Below are 14967 nucleotides of genomic sequence, written 5' to 3'. Positions count from 1 at the left end.
TGCAAGGGGGGGACCCCCTACCCGCTCTCCCCCTGCCCCCGCACCAACATAGCCCGGGGCTGGCTCTCTGCAGGGTGAGCTGCGGCCGGCAGCCTCGTCCTTACTGCCTAATCTATAGGCAGGAATGGAGGTGCTGGGCAGATAAGGATGTAACGTATTTTAGCCACTCACTTCCCATCAAATTGAAAGAACCAAAACTTGCCTGGACTTACACAGCAATGTTGTTTAAAATAGCCCAGACCGGGAAATAGTGTGAATGTCTATCAAGGGAGAAATAAGCAGGTAAATTACAGTACATCCATAAAACAGAAAACTATACAATCATCATTTAAAAGAATGAGGCAGGATTATCTATTTAAAAAGAAAAAAGAGGGCTTCCCTGGTGGCGCAGTGGTTAAGAATCTGCCTGCCAATGCAGGGGACACGGGTTCGAGCCCTGGTCTGGGAAGATCCCACATGCCACAGAGCAACTGGGCCCGTGAGCCACAATTACTGAGCCTGCGCGTCTGGAGCCTGTGCTCCGCAACAGGAGAGGCCACGATAGTGAGAGGCCCGCACACCGCGATGCAGAGTGGCCCCCGCTTGCCGCAACTAGAGAAAGCCCTCGCACAGAAACGAAGACCCAACACAGCCATAAATAAATTAATTAATTAAAAAAAAGAAAAAAGAACAAGGTAGATGTATATATGCTGAGCTGGAAAGATAATTACAGGGTAATGTTAAGTGACGAAAGCAAATTGCATACTAATATGTATGTCATGCTTCCATTTAAAAAATAAATGTGTGTTTAGATATTCTCAGGAAAATATCAGGAAGCTCATGGATCAAACTGTCAACAGTAGTTACCTGGGAGTGAAATGGGATGGGAGGAAGCCTACTGCATCCATAATTTTGTAAATGGATGGATTATGGGTGTGGCAGACCCAGAGCCGTTTGTCCCACCTGTACCCTCCCCCACCTCCACCTGGGATACTTGCCTCTCTTCCCGGCATGAACAGCATCAGCTACAGCTCACGCTGTTCCTGTGGTGGCAGAACCCTGTGCAGTGCCAGGGTCACCTCAGCTCCTACAAGTTCTGACGGTCTCAGAAGACCACAGGGGCAAAGGCTGCGGCTGCCTCAGCACCCAGGACCCACCCAACTAGGGGAGATCTGCCTAGAGAAGGGGGGAGGTTAATGCCCCAAGGGGAGGACTAATGAGAGACATAAAGGAGCGGGCAGATAAATCGCTCATCTTCTCCCCGCCCCCCATATACCCTCCCAATACCCCTGTCCGTGCTATTGGACAGTTCTGAGATTCAGCGGTTTCACGCATTCTCTCCAGAGACCTCCCATTAGATTAAGCATCCGGCTGAGTGTTCCTGCAAAGCTGGACCAACTTCGGTAATATTCCACCTTGAATTTGCTCTCCCTCCTTTTCGGCCTCACTTCCCTTCTTCCCTGACTCTTGCTTCCCTGGTATCATACCCTCCAATAAAGCATTAACTCATAAGCTTTTTAAGGAACCCATACAAAGGCAGTGGGTGATTTTTTTACTTTTTAAATATTTTTCTTTAAACATTTTATTTAATTAAGAGCCCAACCATTTAAGTGGATGAGACCCTCAAAGCGGAGAAGTGCTACCAAATTAATGTAACTGTAATGGAAAATCTACACAGACCCAGTATTTACAGGTAATCTCTCTTCAGGTGGAAACAGACAATGAAATTCAGAGAGCGTGCCCAATGCACTTTAAAGACTCTTGTTACTAAGGTTTTCCATGATGGGTTTGGGGACATTATTATCGTCCATATAATGTCCTTGAGTTGGGGGGCGGGGGTTGACCATTAAGTAGAATCACTGCAGAACAAACTGAGTCTCGCGTGACGTTCTGGTGTTTAAAGATATAATGACGATATCAGAACAGTTCATGACCATCTCAAGTCTATCAAATTAAAGGAGGAGGAGGAGGAGATAGAAGAGAAGGAGGAGGAGGAGGAGGAGGAGGGAGTAAGGAAGAGGAAGGATAATCCAGATTAGCAACGATGGGAAGTCAAGGCTGTGTGGGTAGAAGAGTGGGTGTGAGGCTATTTCAGGTGGTCAACCCTTGGGATTGAGCCCAAGGGACAGGGCAAGTAGAGCAGAAGACTACTCAGACTCCTGAAAGATAAGGGTCCTCGTAAAATAGTCTGTTTTCGTCAGCTTTGGCTGCTATAACAAAAAACCATAGACATGCAGATGTCAGCTAATGCTATGGTGGCAGTCATATTGCAATACATAAAGGGATCAAATCAACATGTTGTATACCTTAAACTTACACAACGTATGTTAACTATACCACAATTTTTTTAAAAAGGAGGTAAAAAAAAATGTACCATAGACTGGGTGGTTTATAAACAACAGAAATTTATTTCTCACAGTTCTGGAGGCTGGAGGTCCAAGATCAAGTCACTGGCAGATTTGGTGTCTGGTGAGAACTCCCTTCCTGGTTCACAGACCTCTGTCTTTTCACGTGGTGGGAGGGGTGAGGAGTTTCCGGCATTTCTTTTATAAGAGCACTATTCCTATGCATGAGGGCTCCATCCTCATGACCTCATCATCTCCCAGAGGCCCCTCCCCCTAACATCATCACATTGCGGGGTTAGGTTTTCAACATATGAATTTGCGGGGCATAGACATTCAATCTATTAGATAGTCTACGGCAACAGCACAGGGGAGCTACACTCTAGTGCCCCAAAGTTCCCTCTCAAGTCCTAGTGTGCTTTCTCAGGCACTGGTAGCCTGATTTTCCAGGAAGCAGTAACTTCTCCTTCCACATAATCACTGCTTCTCTCTGCCACGTGCCCATGCAACTGGCTCTTCCTCCTGTCCCTATAACCGTGGGAGGTCCCAGCACCCCACTCATCCTCTCTCCCCCTGCCTCCAGATCTTCTGTTCCTGTTGGTGGCATCAAATCTCTCTTCTTTTACCCATGGCTGAAACAAAACTCATCCAAAGAAAGCTAATATTTTGCCATTCACTCAAGTCCATAGTTTATATTAATTTTTTAAATTTCTAATGAAAATTTTCTAATATTACAGAAGGAAGAAAAATAGTATGATGAAGTTCCATGTACCCATCACCCAGCTTCAACAATTATTAACAAAAAGGCCAGTCTTCATTTTATCCATATTCCCAACCATCCCACCATCCCAGTGGATTATTTTAAAGCAATTCAAAGACATTATATCTTTTTATTCACAAATATTTCAGCAAGCCCTTAGTCTTTAAATAGCTGTTCTGTGTTATTGGGAGGGGAGGTTGAATGCTGTGTGTGGAATGGATGCAGAAAGAAGCCCTCTAGTGGACTGACCTTTAATTCCTTTTCTATTGTTTCCCAACAATTCAGCTCTGACCCAAATTTGCATGCCCCCCTCAACAAGTCATGTGTTGTTTCCTGCTCAGCATCTGAACTCCCTTTCTAAGTTTGGGCTGTCCACCCCTATGTGATCCATCCCTGTGTGATTCTTGGTGAAAGCAGAGTTTTATTCCTTCGACGGAAGCTGAAAAAGTTAAACTTTGCTTCGTCAGATCCCAGGGCATGGGCTATGACCCAAGCTCAGCCATTTGGATGCTCTTACCAGGGATTTGAGTTTGGAATAGATAAACCATGATACATAGAAGGACTAAAGGAATAGCAGGGTGGCTGATGCTTAGAGAGTGAGCCGATTAGGTGTGAGATGAAGATGGAGAGGTAGACACGGATGACACTATGAAAGTCCCGTCAGCCATGGGAAGGACTTTGGGCTTATTGTAACTTGGCATTGATACCTGGAGTGATAAAAAGTATGTGTTTATCAAGATTACTGGCTGCTGTGTAGAAGACAGATTAGAAAGAAGACGAGATGAAGCAGACGACTCAGTTAGAAGCCTACAGTAGCCTTCCAGGAGGGGAAATAATATTAAGTGGGGCTAGAGTGGTTTCAGGGAGGTGAAAAAAAGTGGAAGAATTTGAGAGATATTTTGCAGGTACAATTGATGGGACTTGGTTTCCCTAATTTCCAATTCCTCTAACAGTCAGACAACAGTGTTGATTCCATGATGTCATTGTTCTGAACTAAATGCTTCAGGGGTAACAATAACAGCAAATGTAATAGTAACAACAACAACAATAATAATATAAATAGCAATAGCTAACATTAATGTAGCTCTTACTATGTGCCAGCCTCTGATTGAAACACTTTATGTATTTTAACTCATTTAATCCCCACAAAAATCCTGGAGGGAGGTATGATTGGGGTTATTCCCATTTTACAGATGAAAAACTAAGACAAAGAATGATTCAATGACTTGCTGAAGATCATATAACATACTTAGTGCATCAAATATGAACTTGGCCCCAGAATCAATTTCTGGTCCTCTCTTCAACTTCTTTCCCCACCACTCCCCAACTTGCCCCATCCAATCCAGTCTGCTGACTTACACAAATAGAGCCTATTTTTTACCTGGGATTCACACACATGGCCTATGGTCTTCTCTTATTCCTGCACATATGGTATGATTCCATTTATTTGAAATGTCCAGAATAGGCAGATGCATAGAGAGAAAGCAGCTTGGTGGTCGCAGGATTGCCCCACCTGGCACACAGAAGGTACTCACTCAATAGTTGTGAGCTCCCTGGTTGGATAAAGCCCTTTTCCCATTTCCTTCCTACCCTCTTCAGGAGCCTGGGTCATCTCCCAGAAACAAGGAGTTCTGTGAGGAGAAGATGTTCCTACAAAGTGATCTGAAGAAAAGTACTGTTTTTACAACAGGCAAAACAACAGGGAAGGTGGAAACAACCTAAAAGTCCATCAATGGATGAATAAACAAAATGTGGTCCATCCTTACAACGGGACATGATTCAGCCATAAAAAGGAATGAAGCACTGACACAGGCTACAACAGAGATAAACCTTAAAAACATGATGCTAAGTGGAAGAAGCCAGACACAAAAGGCCACATAGTCTATGATTCCATTTATATGAAATGTTCAGAATAGGCAAATCTGTAGACCCAGAAAGCAGATTCGTGGTCGCAAGGGGCTGGGGGCAGAGGGGAATGGAGGGTGACTGCTAATGGGTACAGGGTTTTATGGGGAGGTTAATGAAAATGTGAAATTAGAGAGTGGTGATGCTTGCACAACCTTGTAAATGTACTAAAAACTACCGAATTGCACACATTAAAAGGGTTAATGTCACTGTATGTGATCTATAGCTAAATAAACAGAAGAGAATCCCTCCAAAATAAAGACAAATGCTAGAATGCATCACCACCAAATAAATTGAACTAAAATCAAATCAATCTCTCCATCCAACACCAGTCTAAAGAAAATATAGGGAACAAACATATTAAAGGTGAAATTTCACAGTGGTGAAATCATCAGAATCCAGACTGAGAATCTCTACAAGGCAAATAATCCTGTTTCATCAATAGATTTCAAGGGAAGGAGGAAAAAAAAAAGAGAGATGGAGGATTAAAAGAGACTAAGGGACATATCAACCAATTGCAATATGTGAATATTATTTGGATCTTGGGTTAAACAAACAAACTTTAAAGAAGTAAACTGGGGACTTCCCTGGTGGCACAGCGGTTGAGAATCTGCCTGCTAATGCAGGGGATACGGGTTCGAGCCCTGGTCTGGGAAGATCCCACATGCCGCGGAGCAGCTGGGCCTGTGAGCCACAACTACTGAGCCTGCGCATCTGGAGCCTGTGCTCTGCAACAAGATAGGCCACGATAGTGAGAGGCCCGCGCACCGCGATGAAGAGTGGCCCTCGCTTGCCGCAACTAGAGAAAGCCCTTGCACGGAAACGAAGACCCAACACAGCCAAAAATAAATAAATAAATAAATAATTTTTAAAAAAATCTAAATGTTGAAAACATCAAGATTTAAAAAAAAAAAAAAGAAGAAGAAGTAAACTGAGGAGACAATTGAAATTTTGAAGACTGGATATTTGATATGAAGAAATTAATTTTTTCAAGTGTGATCATGATACACCCAGTCAGTGACTGGACCAAGGTTACAAAGCAGAGAGATCTGGATGATTAAGTATCAGGAACAGCTGCCTCTCCCTACTTTTTTTAAGATTGTAAGCATTCTCCTAAGCACTCAGGCTCATCAGTTGGGGGGGTCACCTTGGACCCTTGCCTCCTCTTTCCCTTCCTAAAGTCATTTCGATCCCTTCCACTCTCCCATCACTTTCCTGCCCTGGTCCCGAGGCTCAGGCTGCAGGCTGGCACTGTGGCTCCTCTTTCTTTGTCCCCTCCCAGCAGACTCACAGTACATCTTTGCTACCTTGAGGGTAAAGTTGCCCCAATCTGGGCATTCATTATTTATCCCTTAGTTCACCATGGGCACCCACTGGGTTCAGCTCCATCCCTCCCAGCTGTGGTACCCTAAGCAAGTTACTTAACCTCTTGTGGCGAGTTGAATGGTGCCACCCCTCCTGACACACACCCTCCCCCCCAAAAAAAGCTATGTTCACGTCCTAATCCCTGGACCCTGTCAATGTGACCTTATTTTTCAAAGTGTCTATACAGATATGATTAAGAACCTTGAGATAAGATCGTTCTAGATTGTGTGGGTAGGTCCTAAATGTAATGACAAGTGTTCTTATAAGAGATTCAGAGGAGTAGACAGAGATACAGAGAAGGCCACGTGAAGACAAAGGCAGAGATTGGAGTGATACTGCCACGAGCTAAGGAAGACGGCAGCTGGAAGAGGCCAGGAAGGATCCTCCTCTAGAGCCATCAGAGGGAGCAGGGCCCTGACAGCACCTTGATCTCAGATTTCCTGCCTCCAGAACTGGCGGAGAATGTTTCTGTTGTTTCAGGTTATCAAGTTTGTAGCAAGTTGTTACAGTAGCTACAGGAAATTAACATCCCTCCCTATTCCACACTGTTCTTGATTTAGGGTGGAGATAATCATAGGTCCACTTTATTGGATTGCTGTGCACAGATCTGACCCCAGTTTTAGCACTTACCAGTTTGCCTGGCCTTGGGTGAGTGACTTGGCTTCTCTGTGCCTCAGTTTCCTCTTTTGTAAAATAGGGATAATAATACTTCTTTGGATGTCGTCAGGCAGCAGTTCTCAAACTTTTTGCTCTCAGGGACCTTTTTCTGAGGGCACTCTTAAGAACCATTGAAGACCCTAAAGAGATTTTGTTAGATATGTTATATCTATTGATATCTACTGTAACTAGAAATTTAAGCTGTTTTTTAAAAATTAATTTAAAATAGACACATGACATGTTAACATGAATTTTCTTTTTAATATTTATTTTTATTTATTTATTTGGCTGCGCCAGGTCTTATTTGTGGCATGCAGGATCTTTAGTTGCAGCATGCAAACTCTTAGCTGCGGCATGCGGGATCTAGTTCCCTGACCAGATATCGAACCCCGGGCCTCCTGCATTGGGAGCACGGACTCTTAGCCACTGGACCACCAGGGAAGTCCCTACCATGAATATTTTTTAATAAAAAATAACCATGCTTCAAAACAAACAAGTACCAAGGACAGTGCCATTGTCTCATATTTTTGCAAATCTCTTTAATGTCTAGCTCATCATCAGAGAGCTGGACCCTCAAATCTGCATCTGCATATTCAGTCAATCACGATATGCTGATCTGTGTTTCAGTGTATGAAGAACATCTAGCCTCTCACTGATATATAGCCAGCAAAAGGGACCTCATAGAGACCCTTTGGGTATTGGGGAACCCTGGTGGTCTTCAGGCCACACTTTGAGAAGTAGTGGAGTAAATGAGGAAATATTTGTAAAGTACCTAGAATAATGCCTGGCCATAGTAAACACTCTGCATTTTAAAACTAAATGTAAAGCCAATGCTCGATGCATTTTAAACCTTAAAAAAATTTAGTTTTAATTAACATGTGTCAGGTTGGGGTGGGTTTTTACAGCTACAATGGCGTTCAGGGTTTTTTTCTGACTTCAAGGAGCTCATAGTCTGATGGGGGGAGGCGTATGCGTAACCACGGTTAAAACTATGCAAAGAGCAGTTTTATGGGAGTAGGAGGCGGGATGTGGGGATGCACAGGAGGGCGCCTAATTACGCATGCGTGGGGCGTGGGGGTTCAGGGAAGGCTCGCCTGGGCGGGGAGGGGTGGTCTCATGGACTAGTGGATCCCGCCAGGTCAAAAGGACAGAGGGGTTGGGACAAGAAAGCTGAAATCCAAATCCCGGCCTCACCTCCTCTGTGAAGTGGTTTTTAGGTCACAAGGAGCCGCTAATGGACGTGGCTGGCGGGCAGCGCAGCCCGGCCGCTTAGGGACCAGAGGACCCCTCGACCTTTCTGCCCCTCTCCCGGGCGCCTCTCCTGGAGCGCAGGGCCCGGCGCCGCCAGGTCCGCCCGGTGACCCGGTCGGCCGGGAGGGTCTACGAGCCGTGGGGTCCTCGACTCCTCCCCAGGATGGGCCGCATCCCGGAGTCCACCTCTTGAGCCCTCCATTTCTCTCCAGCGCAAGGGCCGCCCCCGACACTGTGAATCGTCCAGAGAGACCAGCGACCCGCACCCCTACCCCCTCCTCCTCTTCTCTTCTGGTCTAGTCTCGACTCCGCCGGGGCGGGAGTGGGAGAGGAGGAGCCAGGACCGGACTGGAGGAGGGGGCGGTGCGTCCGGACGCGCGGGGGGGACCGGCTGGAGGGGGGGGGCGGGGAAGGAAGGTCCCGCGGGTGGAGCGGGGCGGGGGCAGGGGGCTGCGGAGTCGGTGGGTGAGGGTGCGGTGTCCGCGGGGACCCCGGCGCGCCCTCGGGCGGCGGAAGCCGGGCGCGCCCCTCTCCAGGCCGGGATCGGGGCGGGGCGCGCGGTATCCCCGCGGGGGGAGCTCGTCAGCCGGCGTCGCCGCCGCCAAAGTTTCCCGGAGGAGCCACGGCCGCCCTTCCTTGCCAGGCCCCGGGCGTGGGGACTAGCCGCCGGCGAGGACTGTTTCCGAGGGCAGCGGGGCCCGCTCTCCAGCCAGACCCCGCGCCTCCATTGCGCCCAACTCGGATTCCCAACTTGGGAGGCGCCGCGGGCCTGCGCACGCGCGCGCCTTCCTCGCCTCCTCCTCCTCTTTCTCCTCGTCCTCCCCCCACTGGGGAGCAGGCTCTGGGCCGAGCCGGGCGCAGAGACCCGCGCCCAGCGCGCTGACCCCAGGCTCCCGGCCCGCCGCCTCCGCCCATGCCGACGCCCGCAGCCGGCCCGGTGCGCCCTCGCCCGAGGGTCAGCTAAGCGCGGGCCGGCGGCAGCGGCAAGAGGTGGGCCCGGCCCGGCGCTGCCCTCGACAGCGGCAAGTTTGGGAGTTGCACTAGTTTGCGGGGTGGGGGAGAGGCCGGGCGGGGGGCCATGGAGGAGGACCGGGGGTCGGCGCTGGCGGCCGAGTCGGCGCTGGAGAAGAACGTGGCGGAGCTGACCGTCATGGACGTGTACGACATCGCGTCGCTCGTGGGCCACGAGTTCGAGCGGGTCATCGACCAGCACGGCTGCGAGGCCATCGCGCGCCTCATGCCCAAGGTCGTGCGTGTCCTGGAGATCCTGGAGGTGCTGGTCAGCCGCCACCACGTCGCGCCCGAGCTGGACGAGCTGCGCCTCGAGCTGGACCGACTGCGCCTGGAGAGGATGGACCGCATCGAGAAGGAGCGCAAGCACCAGAAGGTGGGCGGTAGCCTCAGTCTGCCCATCCCGGCAACGTGGCCGCTGGGACCTAGGGGTCCATCAGCACTGGGCAACTGTAGGTGCACACGTGTGTATACAGGGGACAGACGAGAGACGATCGGACTGGGTGAGGGAAGGAGGGAGGCCCCTGGCCCTCTTTTGCCCAGCCTGCGCACCCCCAGAGATAAACGCACCGCCAAAGATTAAGAGTAGTTCTTTGGAGTCAGACCTGAGTTCCAATCCCACCTTTACCACTTAATAGCCGTGTGACCTTGAGTAAGTTATTTAACCTCCCTGTGCTTTATTTCCTCACATATCAAATGGTGATACTAATAGGACCTGCCTTATAAAAATTAAATGGGATTCTATCTAAAGTGTTTAGATAATATTATTCTTTTCCAGAAATGAAATAAGCGCCCCTGCCCTTCAGTGTTACCCGAGAAGATGTGATACCGGGACCCATTCTTCATCCCACTCCAGAACCCTCCAGAGCGAAGGGGATGTGACCTCCAGTCACTGAGCTTATTGACCACCAGTCTCTGGGTTCTAATTTGCAAAAAGGAACCATGAACCCCAGTCCAGGGTTCCTTCTAGTTTATTAACCTGAGGTGGTTTCCCCACCTTGATTTTACTCTGTGAGGTAGGGATTATTCTCTTCATTTTACAGATGAAGAAACTGAGGATCAGAGTGGCGGGGGGGGGGGGATTTGTCCCAAGGTAGTGCTGAGAGTCTCAGCCCCAGTGGAGGTAATTCTAGTGCCTCTTCCCCACCCTCTTTGAATCGGAGGAAGATGATTTGGGGCAGCTTTAAGGCTAAGCCTCTGCCTTGCGAACAAGCTCTGGGCTCATGAATCAGGGACTCCTCACTGGGCCGGGAGTCCAGACAAGGTGCCTGGGGAGAAGGAAGTGGGAGACGTGTGGTTTCCTGCCCCAACCTCAGCCCAGGGACGCTCCCTTCAGACTGAGAATGGGAGGAAACGCTTTTCCTTGGGGGATCAGGGGGTCTGAGCAGACTCTGACTTGCTGTGTGGCCTCAGGAAATCCAGTTGGCCTCTCTGAAACTCTCTGGCCAGCCATCACATACTGTGTACTTTGAGGTCTGTGTCTTTTCAAGGAACAGAGCCCCGGCTGTGTTTGCAGCCTTAACCTAAGGGCAGATCCCTGGATGATTAAGAGAACTAGTGTTTTGGAGGTTTGATTGTGTTTGTCCTCAAAGGTCCCTATGCTCTGGGGTCAGGTAGGAAATTCAAGCTCCCAAGCCTTAGGCAAAGTTTCCAGGATCACACTGGGAGCTTGAAAATGTCCCTGGCCCTGTAGTTAATGTCAAGATTCCCAGGAGCAGGGACTTGGGAGCTAGATAGCCTGGTTTCAAGCCCTGTCACTCACGGGCTGTGTGATCTTGGGCAAGTCACCTCGTCTCTCTGTACCTCAGTTTCCTCAGCTGTGAAATGGGGATAATAATAGTAACCATCTCATAGGGTTGTGGTGAGAGTTAAAGTGCTCAGGACAAAACTTGGGCCATTTCGAGGGCCTTGCCACTGTTAACTATTGTTTTTAGGCCGGGAGGGTTTTTCACCGAGGGCTCTTAGGCTGATATTGGAGACACCACCCCCACCCCAGATACCCCTACTCCTACCCCAGATCCTTCCATCTCTCCCGGGGGGTTGGGGAAGGAAGGGACCTTGAGATCCTCTCATACAACTGCCTCTTATTGACAGGGACTGAGGGACTTAGCCCAAGTCACACAAGAAGTCCTGGCACCTATGTCCCCACCCCTAGCACTTTAGTTCTGCTACAGCCGGACTGGCAGACACCCTTGGGAGCCATTGGAGGCCACTAGGCCTGGAGGCAGGTGGAAATCCCAGCCAGCTGCACTTGTCACTTCTGGAATGCTATCAGCCAGGAAGTAAACACCAGTGTGTTCAAAGCCAGGACTCATTTATAAATACAGAGAACGATCTTTTCTAATTCAGAGGACAAAATCCTTTTTTCCCCATCCCCACTTCAGTCCCCTTTACTTCATATTCTTGGGATCAAGAGAGACTCGTCTGATTCCCCTCACCCCGTAAGCCTCAAAGGCTCTTCAAGGTGTTATTTCCACAGAAATCTTCTTAGCATGTCCTTCGTCTTATCTGTCTATCCGTTCATTCCTCCCTCCCACCTTCCCTCCCTCCCTTCCTTCCTTCCTTTTTTTCTTCCTTCTCTCTCTCTCTCTTTCTCTTGACAAATACGGCTCCAGTAAAGCATGCACCCTCTCTTCCACCAACTCTTCCTCCCAAAAGATCCCCGGACTCAGTTCTGTTCATCACTCAGACCTAGGCCACAGTCTTATCATGTTCTACCTGGTTACTCCATCTGCAGCCCTGTTGACCGACCGCAGCTTGCAAAGTGCCCGTCGAGGTGACTTGGGTGATGCAAAGGAAAGGAAAGCCAGGTCCTCATCTCAGGCAGTGGGCGGGTAACAGGGAAGACAGGAAAAACATGCGAAGAGACTTTAGAAAGCAGTGGCTGTGCAGATACAGGTGCCTATAATATAAACAGCATACGTTGTTCATTTATTCATTCAACAGATATATTTATTTAGTACCTACTAAGTGCCAGGCACTGTTCTGGGCGACAGTGGTGACCACAACAGGTGAGGTCTTTGCCCTCAAGGACCTGACTTTCTAGTGCAGTGCTGTCCCATAGATATATAATGTGGCATGTCACATTGATAGAAAGACACAGATGCGGTTAATTTTTTTTTTTTTTGGCCACACCAGGTTCTGAACCCGGGCCCTCGGCAGTGAAAGCGCAGAGTCCTAACCACTGGACTGCCAGGGAATTCCCCAGATGAGGTTAATTTTAATAACATGTCTTATCAAACCCAGTCGTTCCAAAATATTATTTCAACATGTAATCAATGTAAAAAATTATTTTTTATTGAGATATAATTGACATATAACATCGTATTCGTTTTAGGCTTACAACATTATGATACGACGTATGTACATATTGCAAAATGATTACCACATAAGTTTAGTTAACGTCCATCGCCACACATAGTTACAAAAAAATTATTAATAAGGTATTTTGCATTCTTTTTTTCCTATTATGTCTTTGAAATTCAGTGAGTGTTTAACCCTCACTGCATGTTTCAATTCAGACCAGCGGCATTTCAAGTGCTCAGCAGACACATGTGGCTAGTGGCTACTCTAATGGAATGGTGTGATTCTAGTGTGAGAAGATAGATTTTTTTTAACTTTTAAAAAATTTCAGCTTATGATAAGTACCATGAAGAAGATAAAACAGGGAAATATAAAAGAGACTGGCCAGGGATGGTGTCTAGTTGATGTGGCAGTCAGGAAGGCTTCCCTGAGGAGGTGGCATCTGAGCTGAGATCTGAATGAAGTGTAGGTGCCAGCCATAGAGAGATATGGGGGAGGGGCATACTAGGCAGGAGGTGCAGCAAGTGCAAATGCCCTGAGGTAGGAGTGAGCTTGGTGTGTGCAAGGAACACAAAGAAGGCTGGTGTGACAAGAGCAGAGTGAGTAAGGAAGAGGGGTAGGAGATGAGGTCAGGGAGGTACAGGGGTCTGTTAATGCTGGGCCTCACAGGCCAGCGTAAGGAGTTTGAAGACAGTGCTGAGAGGAGGCTAACAGGGTGATCAGTCAGGGGCCACTTCCTGGAAGAGCCTTTTTAAATGGTTTCGAGGCAAGATCGAATTCTCCGTGGTCAGCTCAGAGGCAAGAACCAGCTCCCCCAGCATCAACTTTAGTTCACTGAGAGAAGAAAAAAAAGAACTGAGGATTAAAGTCTGTATTCATCTGTTGCTGCTATAACTAATTACCACAAACTTACTGACTCAAAATCACACAAATTTATTATCACATTGGATAATATGATATTATGAATAATATCAGTATGGGTAGTACTGGATAAAATTCTGGAGGTCAAAAGTCAGAAGTGAGTCTCACTTGGGTTAAAATCGGGTGTCAGGAAATTCATTCCTGCGGGCAACTTTAGGGGAGAATCCATTTCCTTGCCTTTTGCAGCTCCTGGGAGCCACCTGTATCCTTTGACTTGTGACCCCTTCCTCCATCTTCAAAGTCATCAGCGTAGCATCTTCAAATCTCTAACTCTGATCTCTGCTTCGCGACCGGGGAGCCAACCCTCGCCCCCTGCAGTGGAAGCACAGAGTCTTAACCACTGGACCGCCAGGGAAGTCCCCACGTGGTCTCTGATTCTGCCCTTCCTGCCTCCTTTCAGTTTTAAGGACCCTTGTGATTACATGGGGTCCACCTGGATAACCCAGGAGCATCTCCCCATCTCAGGGTCCTTAACTGAATCACATCTGCAAAATCCCTTTTGCCGTGTAAATTCGCATATTCTCAGGTTCCAGAGATTAGGATGTGGACCTCTCTGCGGGCTGTTGTTCCACCTACCCCAGCCAGTTACACTTGAGATGGCACTGGGGCCCTCTGTGTGCTCAGCCTGTGTCAGGTGGGAGCAGAGAGGACCAGGGCAGGAGGAGCCTGATTCTGCTTCCAGCCCACACCTGCCTGTGGGAAGGTCCCATGGCCACTCCATCATTCCACCACCACTTCGCCCTCTGGCCCCACCCTTCACCTCCCCTGGTGACCTTGAAGCAGCTGTGCGAATACTTAGTTATTACCTCTCATTTCCCCAGTGCAGCAGGCTTCCTGACAAAGGAGATGGGATTTAGGAACTTATTTAAAAGATGAAAGGAGGCGATGCTGACATCCGGCCACCTGGGCCGGCTTGGGATGGGCTGTAGGAGGACCAGAAATCAGCAGACATATGTTTAGCACTTTCTGGGTACTGGGCCCTATTCCAAACATCTACATATATTAACCATTTAATCCTCATGACACCCCCGGGGGTAGATATAACACTGTATTCCTCATTTCCAAGGCACCCTAAGGTTGAATAACTTGTCCAAGATCAGCTAGTACGTGGCAGGAACAGAATTCAAAGTCAGGTCAACAGGCTCCAGTATCCATGCTTTAAACCAGCATTCTATACAGTTTATGATTTTACAAAATACCTCTTTTTTTTTTTTTTTTTTTTTTTGGTAACAGCTTTACTGAATATAATTCACATACCATACAATTCACCCATTCAAAGCATACAATTCAATGGTTTTTAGTTTATTCACAGAGCTGTGCAACCATTACTACAATCAACTTTAGAACATTTTCATTGCTCCGAAAAGAAAACACAGACTCATTAACAGTCATTCCTCACTCCCTGCCAACCCTTCTGCCCCTAGAAAGCTGCCAGTATGCTTTCTGTATCTGTGGATTTACCTATTGTGGACA

General features: G+C 48.0%; 1 protein-coding gene across 4 annotated transcripts in view; it reads left to right on the top strand.

Annotated features, from left to right (window-relative positions):
- The first annotated feature begins 8694 nt into the window (after positions 1–8694).
- RILPL1 (Rab interacting lysosomal protein like 1) overlaps positions 8695–14967 on the top strand; it is a 43277-nt gene continuing 37004 nt past the window's right edge. For 2 of the 4 annotated variants that reach the window (XM_028168342.2, XM_007189627.2), the window contains exon 1: positions 8695–9646. In XM_028168342.2, the coding sequence (XP_028024143.1) occupies positions 9338–9646 (309 nt within the window). In that variant the 5' untranslated portion in view covers positions 8695–9337. The remainder of the gene's footprint in view (positions 9647–14967) is intronic. The other 2 variants (XM_007189625.3, XM_007189626.2) reach the window with 1 other exon arrangement.

The sequence above is a fragment of the Balaenoptera acutorostrata genome, chromosome 13 (assembly GCF_949987535.1).
Source record: "Balaenoptera acutorostrata chromosome 13, mBalAcu1.1, whole genome shotgun sequence".
Taxonomy (NCBI): domain Eukaryota; kingdom Metazoa; phylum Chordata; class Mammalia; order Artiodactyla; family Balaenopteridae; genus Balaenoptera; species Balaenoptera acutorostrata.
Note: the sequence above shows the minus strand (reverse complement) of the source record. Positions and strands in the feature narration are given on the sequence as shown.